The sequence below is a fragment of the Camelina sativa genome, chromosome 17 (assembly GCF_000633955.1).
Source record: "Camelina sativa cultivar DH55 chromosome 17, Cs, whole genome shotgun sequence".
Taxonomy (NCBI): domain Eukaryota; kingdom Viridiplantae; phylum Streptophyta; class Magnoliopsida; order Brassicales; family Brassicaceae; genus Camelina; species Camelina sativa.
In genome coordinates, this window is record NC_025701.1 from 26018413 (window position 1) to 26029928 (window position 11516).

At 34.6% G+C, this 11516-nt stretch overlaps 1 protein-coding gene across 1 annotated transcript; it reads left to right on the forward strand.

The window, feature by feature from the left end:
- Positions 10145 to 10710, forward strand: LOC104758040. Its single transcript, XM_010480844.2, has one exon. The coding sequence runs from the start codon at positions 10238 to 10240 to the stop codon at positions 10385 to 10387; it is 150 nt and encodes a 49-aa protein (XP_010479146.1). The 5' UTR covers positions 10145 to 10237; the 3' UTR covers positions 10388 to 10710.

Below are 11516 nucleotides of genomic sequence, written 5' to 3' on the forward strand. Positions count from 1 at the left end.
AACTATGACAAAGCATATCATGGCATATAGGCCTTATTCGCATGATTTTCCGTTTTCATTATCAACGAGAAAATCTGCTATATCAAGATGGGGTTCATCGTTTAGGCCATGGAAAGATGGTCCAGCTTTATCATAGATGAGGTTGGTCTCAACATCCCTTTCTTTTGCCTTTTGGGATGCTTGGTACATATCGGTCAAATGTTTTGGAATACGATAGGTCTGATACCAATGTCCTTTCATGCCGCATCTGTAACAAGTACTTTCATCTTGTTTCTTTATAACACGACCAACATTATTAATTTGAAGATGCTTGTTGGTTTTTCTTGCGTTAAAGTCATTAGGAGAGAAACCTCTTCCTCTTCCTCGTCCACGACCTCCTCCACGACCATGACCATGGCCTCGACCGCGTCCGCGTCCACGTTCTCGTCCTTGCCAATTATTATAGCTGGATGTAGCAACATTCACTTCTGAAAGTGGAGCTAATCCAGTTGGACGGGTTTGATGATTTATCATCACGAGCTCATTATTTTGTTCAGCAACATGCAAAACTTGCATTAATTCAGAATATCGAGTATACCCTCTTTCTCGATATTGTTGCTATAGGAGTACATTTGAAGGATGGAAATTTTGGAATGTTTTCTCGATCATATCATAATCGGAAACTTCTTCTCCGCAGAGAGCCATCCTTGAAGTGATTCCGAACAAAGCGGAATTGTACTCACTTACACTTTTGTAATCCTGAAACCTCAGGTTTAGCCATTCATGTTTGGCTTTTGGTAAGATCACATACTTTTGGTGATCAAACCTATCCTTGAGCGCGATCCAAAGATCTGCAGGATTTTCTCTCGTGATGTATTCATTTTTTAAACCATCGTGGAGATGATGACGCAAGAACATCATGGTTCTTGCTTTTTCCTCTTCTAATCCCGTTTCTGACGGATCAATGGTTTTGAGAAGCCCATTCCCTTTTAGATAAAATTTTACATCCAGTGCCCATGTCATATAATTTTTTCCAGAGACATCAAGGGCGGCGAATTCAAGCTTTGCCAAGTTTGACATGATTACTATATAAATAATAAGACAATTTGTTAAATATAAAATTTTATGAAATAATTCTGTAAAATCTTGTTTTTAGCAATAAATATAGACTATAAAACAAAATTATAAGCTATATAATATATTCATAAATTGAAACAATCAATTTAGGAGGCATAGCCTTCCATATAATTCAAATATATAGATCTGAACATATGATCAAGGAGGCAGAGCCTACCATAATGATCAAGAATGTAGATCTAAATGATCAAGGAGGCAGAGCCTACCATTAGATCAAGAAGTATGTATAGATTTTTACTCTATAGATTATACATATAGTAACATGCATGTAAAATAATTAAATTCAAACAATTTTAACAAAACTTAAATCTTACCTCAAATTGATGATGTATCACAAATCTCTTATGCTCAAACTTGTAACGGATCGAGAGTCGTTCGTGCTGATAATGTGTTGTGAATTATAATCAAAATACACTTAACTTATGTTTGTAATACTTTGTAAGGTAAACAAGAAATAACAAAGAGAGAGAGAGGGAGAGAGCAGCCGAGAGAGAGAGAGACTATGAGAGTGTTTTTGATCAAAGAAGAACTTATGTATGTCATTCTTAGGGGGTGTTATTGAACAAGGATTTTAATAGATTTCAATTATTAGTGGATTTTAGAATTCAAAACTTTTCTAATTCATTTAACGTGATATTGTTGTCATTATTAGTGGATTTGAATGACATTACTAATGGATTTGAAAGTCATTAGATTTTATTATTTTTGAAGTTAGATAAAAATAAAATAAATTACTCATAATTATATCAAATAAAACAAAAATATGTCCCGGCAATATTTTCTGGTTTTGTCGATCTGAGTTGGAGATCTGATTGGGGTTTCTTCTTGATTTATGGTGGTGGATCTCTGCTGGAGACTTTTGTTGTTTGATTCAGCTGTTAAGAGTTTTGATTTTTTGGATCTGAGATGGAAAATCAATCTTTTAGGGTTTTCTTTCTATGTGATTTCTCCCCTGTTCTTCAATCAAATGAAACAAAAACAAGAGGAACAAACATCTTCAATCAAAATGAAACCAGAGATATAAGAAAAACCAGTGAAATTGTGTAAACAGTTAATTTGATAGGCAGAATCAGATCTGAGGATCTGCAAACTGTGTCAAACCCTAAAATGAAAGATCACAGTGGTCTTTTGGCCATAACTATATTTTATTTCTTAATTCTTAGATTAATCTCTTGAATCAATTTTGAAAAAAGAGAGAAAGATAAAGAGATTGAAATACTTGAAAAATATGTGGGATTGTGTTTGTTCATCTTTTTGAAGTGAAATACGTTGAAATCTAAAATAACACCAAATCCAATGGACATTGAATAACAATGTTTTTAAAGAATTCTAAAATCCATCAAATAAATCCATAATCCAATAACAGCAGATTTTAATGTACTTTTTTAAATACCTAATTGAATAACACTGGATTCCAAAATACATCAAATTCTTTTAAAATCCATTATTCAATAACAGCCCCTTATTATACAACTCCTATTTATAGTGCATTACAAAACACATGAGTCACTACTTATTAGTTGTGGTAATGACAAGTGGAAGTTGGTGTAATATTACAAAAACAAGTGTCCTAACATGTGTCTTGTGATAGATTAATCACAATTCTATTTCATAATAAGTTACAAATTCTAGTGCTTTATATTATTTCAATTTTTAATTAAAAATGTAAAATATTTTGCTTTTCCATATATTAGTATAACGCCTTGTCGTTCTAGGGTTGTCGAGGGAGAGTTCAATTTTTCCGATATTTGGTGGAGGCTAAGTGATTTCAGTAACTCAGTTTATGCTTCTTTCAACTTTCAACCTCGTCATTGATTTCAGTAAAATCTTAAGAGAGAGTTTTCGATTTAGAGAGGGTAAGCTTCTTTCACCTCTCATCTTCGTCGTTGCTCTCACATTGAATTGAATTGTAAGAGTTTGATTGCTTAGTCGAATCTTTGATTAATTGATTATCTCATCCTACTTTGCTTACTTTATCATTATCAGAATTGGACTGTTTTTTAAAAAGACTCATCATTGCATTAGGCAAAATTGAAAGTTCTTGTAGTGTTGCTTAGTTAGACTATTCTGCATTTTTTGCCCCTTTAATACTCTCTAATCTTTGGTGATGATGATTATTCACGTTCATAGTCTTGAAATTCCCACTTACATTATCTAGCTATCAATTATAGTTGTTCAATATTCGATTAACTTTAATATTTTGCAGATTAATTATGTAGAGAAAGGCAACAACTCTTGGTACATAATTTCATATAAGGGAAAACGGATAATGATAGCAGGATTTGCCAACTATTCAGTTAGAATATAAGCACAACAAATAATTGTATAACACTATAGCTTGAATTAAGCTTATATGCATCTGAATAGAATAGGAGTCTGTGTAATCACACTTTTCTGAAACTAAGAGTCCATTTTCTTTTTACTAATTCCATAGTCATAAGTCAATTCCACTTTGATTAGCTAGAAAAGTATGAAGAAATGGTTATACATATAATTAGAGTTAGATAAAAATTTAATAACATAAAAAGGACAGATTGTTTCTTACATTGACATGTCCTATACAATCATAAAAACTTTGAAAATAATTAGATCTTTCTTAACATTATTTATTTAAAACAAAATTAGAATATCGTATACGAAGATATAAATAAATACTTACCATTGTTTGAAGATTTTGGAGTTGAGAATTCTGATTCACAAACTTATCAATTGCTCTGTCTTGGCTTTGTATTTTGATTTTCAACTGCAAAATTGTTAGGAGTACAAATTAGAAAACTTATTGACATAAAACACATGAAAAACAAATATTCGTAGCTCATCTATACTACACTATACTTGTAGAGACGTACAGTTTATCCAAAATGCTTATGGTTTGCTTCCATGATTGGAGGAGGATTTTGGTCTGGATAGCTTGGATTTGCTAACTTGTTTTCAAGGGGTTAATGTCGTTAAGGTATGTGAATCCATCAATCTATTTACTACATTTTTTTTTTTTGCGATCGATGTTTTTGAATGAAAGAGAGTAGAGCTTTAGGTTATATAAATGGTAGAATTCGGATGCTATATTTATATACAAAAGTCAGCGTAAGCATTGATAATTTAGGTTAGATAAGTATAAATCGATACACAATCTTTCAAGTACCAGATATTTAGTTTCTGTTTTAGAAATATTCTCTCATAAATTCGAGTATCTTAATTTCTTATTCTATTTAATAAAAAATTGAACCATCATTCGGTTTCTTTTTTTTTGACGATTTGATAGGATTACCTTCCATATTGCTTTTCTCTGATTTTTATCAGATTAAATGAGCAACAGAAATAGTAATTATCCAATATAGTACCGTTTATTACGATTGGTAAGTTTTCTATAACAGTTTTGTTTATATTCGCTGATTTGTAGCAGTTTAAATTACGAAATAAAATTATATGGTAGGTATTGAATATAATGCATTCAAATTACGGTTCACTGATGTTTTATCAACATAAATTTATATGGTAGGTATTTATTACTCGCTGATGATTATACGATTATTACGCATATGATCCTAACTGATTTTTGACTTATAGGTTTGGGAAGAGGACGACAGTGTTTGGATACACACATAGGATAGTTGAGATCCGAATGAGATTGTATCCAAACAGAGAAGGTCCGCGTCTTTTTACACTTTTAATTACCTTGTTTCCCTTAAATTTTGTTTTTCTCTTCTTCCTTTATTCTTGCGTAGGGACAATAAAGTTTTTTGTTCTGCTTTTGTACTCCCCAATTTATAGTATAGATGAGAGCAATCAACGTACACTTTAGCTGTTTGTCTATCTTTTTGGTATAAAAATTAGGAAATCGAGTTTTATATTAACCAACTATCACATTTTAATACATAACATACTTCAGTACATTTTTACATTTTAAATAGCATCTGCTGAGATCACGAGTTCGCCCTAAATCTCTCTCTCAGGCACAACAATCGAGGCGCCTCTAAACTCACCTTACTCCGACGCTGGTAGAGCTCCGGCTCGCTGGCGTCGGGATCTCTTAAGTCCCCTGCTCCTCTATTACATCTCTGTACTCTTCTCGTCTTTGTTTTTGGCTCTAACCGGAGGTCTCGGGAGAATCCAGATCTCACCTCCGAGTTCGCACCAGTCTCAATCAGTTCTCATCGTCCCTTCGCGCCCATCCTCCTCTTTCAGTGCGGCTGCTCACCTGAGATTCAAGCTGACTGGTTTCGTTCCTCAACCCCCCGCTTGCCCTGGTTCCCTTGGTGCCTCTCTCTCGATCGGGTCTTGTCCACAGTCAACTCTAACATCTCACCTATCTCCGGATCTATATCCTCCCTCCATTGACACTGGAGCCTTTAAAGATCTTGACAATGAACACCATAACCCCGGCTTGCTCTGTTCCAACCTCACTACCCCTTTGGCCCAGGTTTGCTCCCCAATCTTATCATGGAACCCTGGTAGATAGTCTTTTCTCTTTAGACTATGCATCATCCCGTCACTAGAACCTTCTCCGACCCGTTTTTAAGCGCATTACTTCAAGGCCAAATTGGTTAGACCCAATGTTAACTGCTTGGTCAAGGCGAGGCTCCCTTGTTAGCAGAACATTAGTTTCTTGCAATTTACTTGAACCCCTCTTGTGTCGAGTTCAGTGTGAGTCCAGGTCTGGTATTAACTCCACTCTCTCCCTCTCCTTTCAACGTTTGATGTGCTCAATGGTATCAACACGAAGTCTACTTGTGATCCTTAAGCCATCATCTTTGGTCGATTGGTATGAGAGTTATTTAGAAACCACTATATATGGATCTCCCAGGGATTATCTCTTCGAGGGAATTTGCTTGGTGAAACTTGGCATTATGATCCCACCGTTAAGATGGTGGGGTTACCTTGCTTTCACCAGCTGCCCTTATCCACCCCACCCGACAACTGATCCAAAACAAGAACTAGTTGGCATCTCTATGGTTACATCAGTTATCTCTGCTTGGTCAAGACGAGTTCATCTCGGTAGCAGAACATCGATGTCTCCAAAGCTGCCTCTTAGACTAATATGTCGAGGTCAATCTCTTAACCCTGTCCGGACGTTTGCTTTATTTGTATACAATTATGAATCCGATCCGACAGCTTGCCTGTATACCACACTTGAACCTTTTGATCCCATGCCCCTGCTACCGCCTCTCCCAGTCGCACCTTCCTCAATCACTAGTACCACTCGACAACCATCTCACCTCTCAGTCTCCTCTGTGGAGCACACCTTTAAAAGCTCCCCTGCGTTTACCGTAAGAGCGAATATTAACCAGCTAATGGTTAGGGATTCCCTGAAGTTTGCCATCAAGCTTGAATCCTGCAAGACTCCAAAAGACCTTTCACCCTTTGCAAACTCCCCAAAGTTGTGCATTTTGTTGGAAGACTCATGTAGTCTCTATTTTTACTTTTCCTGTAATCTTTTGATCTTAAGTTGTAAGAACATCCCTCTATTGAGGATTTAAGCTTAATGAAAGTTCTGTTTTGTTCAAAAAAAAAAACATACTTCAGTACAAGATTAAATGTGTACTCGCAAGAAATAGAATCTTATATAAATTAGGTACACTTATGGATGGTTGATACATGAAAAAACTTATAGAGGGGATATTGAACTTGTATTTGGTAGGATTTGGTAGGATTTTAATATTTTGAAATTTTGAAAGATTTGACTAGAGTTTTTAGGAGATTTGATTATTTTTTAAAGTTTTTATATTTACAAAACAAAAAAAAGAATGTGATTCTATGAAATTTTGTTATTAACTTAGGGTAATTTTAGAATATTTCACAGCACAAAAAAAAGAACTTTTTGTTAATAAAGGCACGACTACAAAGTACAAATTGTATGCTCGACTAATAAAAGGCACGACTCACAACATATGTTTCTATTGAAGATTTTATGATAGTTATAATAAAACGCAAAGTGATATTGATCCGATGATAGTTATCAACGAGATCACACTTTGCTATTGAAATATACGATTGTATTCCATGATTTTGCATCAATGACAGGCAAATGCCCGAGTTTATCCTAGTCATAAATAAGTCACAGGCTATCTTATTCCAGTACTCTCTAAAATGATGAATGTTACGCCAGTGATCAATTATTCATCTTGCGTTGACATATGGGCAACTTGCAATACAAAGTCTGTAAGAGCCTAACAAACAAAGGTTAGAGGAAAACCAAGGTGGAAGATTCGTAAATTAAAAACATATACAACTCAACAACACTTTTCCTCTAGAATCTAGAACACAACAAGAGTATATTAATACCTTTTCGGGAATTAGACTCCGGTCTTTCATGTAGAAAAGAAGCTTCAAAGCATCAGAGAATGGTAGAGCCTATACACAATCCAGAAGAGGAGAAGGCGTTAGCAACAGCTCACTCTCCACAGTTCCCTCGACACGAAAACGAGTTCCTAAATACTTGTAATCTCAAAATCATGAACAGCATGCATATATAGTCCCAACTCCCAAGAACATTAGTAATCAAAGAGAGAGAGAGAGAGAGAGTGATGATTAAAAATTAATATAAAAGCAGAAGGGGATTTTGAATCATACTCAAAGTTGTCATGAAGAGTGTCGATGTCAGCATGATCTGGGAATTTACTGACAAGCTTGAACGGAGACTTTAGAGATGTGAGAAATTGAAATCAGATATAACTGAGAGAGAGATAGAGAAAAGGGAGGATGAAGGAGAGAAGAAGAGGAAACATGTAGACATTCCAATTTCCAAGAGAGAAACAATAGAGGAAGCCTAGTAGTAATTGAAAATCCTTTAAAAAACTACCTCAGAAGGTGTTATTTTATTAGACATATTTTTCAACTAAAAGTTTTATAGAATCATGCAAAGTATCAGTTTTTAAAAAGTTGTGAAATTTTGAATAACAGTAGATTTTAAGTAAGTTTTATAAATTATTGTTTGAAAAGAAATTGTAGAGTAGTTTAAATAATTTTACATAAATCCAAGTTGAATAACATAGAAATTTAAAATATTTTTTAAAATCATCAATTGAATAACATAGGATTTCAAGAATACTCTAAAATCTTTTAAAATTTCAAGTTCAACACCCCCCTCATAATTTGTGAATATATTGGTGAAACGGTACATTTATAGTTACTCAAATAGTTGATATATTGTGTTTTTGTTGAGTTTCAAGACTTGTTTTTGCATAGTTTTGTTGCATAATCTTGTCAATCTAGGTTGTTTTAGGAGCATTTGCATCTAGTTGGTTATTTCTCAGGATTTTGGAGTGACTTCATCACATATGGAGCATTTGGACTTGATTTGGTGCAAAAGAAGCAAAGAAGAGTGAAGTGGAGAAGTGGCAAAGGACCAGGAGACATGATCGGCCAAGACCTCCCCGATTGACACCATCGGTCACCTCAATCAGCCAAAGCTCGCCTGATTCACCTTCTTGGATGGAAGATCAGGAACTATAAAGCAGTCACTTCCATCGGCCAGGACCTCCCCGGTTGACACCATCGGTCACCTCAATCGGCCAAAGCTTGCCCGATTCACCTTCTTGGATGGAAGATCAGGAACTATAAGCGGCCACTTCCATCGGCCATGACCTCCCCGGTTGACACCATCAGTCACCTCAATCGACCAAAGCTTGCCTGATTGTCGCCTGAGTCCACACTTGTTCTAGCCTTAATCCCGGTTTGACCTGGTTTGAACTGAGTTGATCCGAGTCCTTTTTATTTTCCTATAAATACATTAACCCTATTAAGGGGAGACTTTATATTTTGTTTTAGCAGCTTTTTAGGGTTCTTAAACTTACTTATTCTAGATTTGTTGAATGATTGAGTACTTCTAAGTTTTTAATAATAATCTCTTCTTCATTTTTAATAATCTAGAATCTCTTACTATGATTTCACAAAGATCAAGCTTTTACCTTTGTGTAATCATGATGATGAGTGAGTAGTCTCTTAGAGTCTTTGGGTTTTGGTAGATTATGATGATTTAGGAGTCGGGTTATGGAGTTTATGGTTATAATGCTTAGACCCTTGCTTATTGGTTGCTAATAAAGCTAGATCAGCCTTGATCATTTTGATTCTAGACTTTAGGAATTTCATGCCCATAAGGTGTTTGATGAAATTCTTGAACCAAAACTTTTAAGTGTTTTGCATTCCTTACATTTGGAAATTGTTGACTAGGGTGCTTAGTGTCTAGGTAGACTTGATTGTAATGCTTATTGATCATTTAATTGCCTTTGGACGAAGTTGATGATTGATTGATTAGTAAAGGGATTAATATCATGGAAATGTGTTAGTCTTGCTTAGTGTTCTGTGGCCTAAGGATCTTGCTTAGTTTAAGTTGTTTGATACTCCATAATCCATCTCTTATCTCACTCTTAATCAATTACCTTAACCCTGAGATTCACCTTTAGTTATTGTTGAGTTGATTTTCTATTTCTTTCTTGGTTTATTTGTTGAGCTTTTTACAATTTGTTTGCCTTGCTTAGTTAAGTTTGTTACATAAATCAAATCTTTGTTTAAGTTTAGATTAAGCAATTTTGTGCATTCCTAGTGTGTTGATCAATGCAAATTGTGAATTGATAATTTAATTGATTGACAAAGTACTACATCAATAGTCTTGTGAAAAAAGCGCATATTTAAGTCGAACCGCAGTTAAAACTCTATGCCCCAATTTTCAGTTTGAAGTGATCCAATGTTGCAGCTAGAATCTTATACTAAAGCTCTTTTGTTATTTTATTTTTTTGTTGTGCGTGGGGAAAAATATTAGTGAAAAAGGAAAATGCTTTACATGTGTTACTCCAAAGGAATATAGATGGACCGATAAATTAACTTAACGTCTGATGTGTCACAAGAAAATCTTACGTGTGAGAACAAAATGTAATACCTATTGTGCCAAACACACAATAACATGAGCAATTCGCACACTCCACAAAGGCAGTCAGGACCCCAAAGTGCGTTCACCACTTGCTATACCTTTAACTTCCACCTATAAAAGCCGTAATAGTCTCTCTTATTATATTCACCAAAATCACATCAACGTTAAACGTTCATCATCACACTTCTTGTAGCTCCGTCCATCTATCTGCAATCCTCTTCAATCATACCCAAAAAAAAAAAAAAAGAAACAGTGATGTCTTCCGTTGCAGACTTGGTCATCAAGAGCTTTAACCATGCTTCCACGGCATGTGATGAAGATGTGGTGGATAGTTTTCGAGCAGCGTATGTTGAGAATGGTGGTGATGATGATGACAGTGGCTATGATTATGCTCCTGCTGCGTAATTGGCTTCTATTAGTATATAATTGTAATTTAGGAGGAGAAAAAGAGAGAGACAAAGTAATTGAGAGACTTTTACCCGAAAAAAAAGAAGAAGAAGTAACTGAGATATCGATATCTAGCTAGGCCGTTTATGTACGACATAGTGTTGTGAGTCTTCTTATAGGGGATTAACATTGGTTTCCTTAGTTGTAGGAGCAAAATCATCTCTTCCTTTACTATCACTTTTTTTTGTCTCATAATTATGCAAGGTTAGTGTAACTTTCATTTTACTATATTTTTTTTTTAGTTTCCTATTGAATCAACACGTTTCATAGATTTTGGTGAAGTATTCACTTTGTCATAAGCCTAAGATTAAACTGTTCATCCGTCCTTTTATCCGGATGAAAAGTTTAATAACCTAACTGGTTTATCATATAAGATGTGAAACTTTTTACAATTTGAAAGTATACAAAACTGTAGCCGTACATGTACTTAATTAGTTCACCAATTAATTTGTATGATCTTCATTGGTTCATAAATTTCTATAATCATTATTAAGTTCATTATTTCTACCGCTCTTTCCATAGCAGCAAGACCAAACTAGTTTTACTGACGTATGGATTATATTTGATCTGATAAAATCGGACTCCCATCCTCCACAGTCCACACGTAGTCCTCTGCGCTTTTTAAATGGTCTTAGCTAGCTGAACTGTTACTTCATCGAAACATCATAAAAGCTCTACATTGTTACTCCACAAAGACTGCAAATCGTCAATCAATAAACGTAGATAGTTTATTTTGGCTTTTTGGATGACTAAAACAAAATTGTTTGTGTAATTTTACTAATCAATAGGATAAGGGTTGTACAATTAATTCCTGATCCTACAAGGGTTTTAAATTTTCAATTCCATTCTCCTTCTCCACAAGGAACCATGTGTAAGTAGTTGTGGTTTACGTACTTATATATATATCTACTGTATAATATTAAAGAGTTTTCCCTAACTTTCCATAACACAATAATATTTGGCAGTATATACTTTCACATCTGTACTCACTTTTCAATTACTTGATTACTTCTCAGTTACTAAATTTCAATTAATTTTACGAAGTATTAACGTTTTGTAGTTTTGGGTTGAAACAAATATTAACTGT

Bases quoted from the DNA above. Each gene is read 5' to 3' on its own strand.
- LOC104758040 (XM_010480844.2), top strand. From the start codon at position 10,238: ATGTCTTCCGTTGCAGACTTGGTCATCAAGAGCTTTAACCATGCTTCC.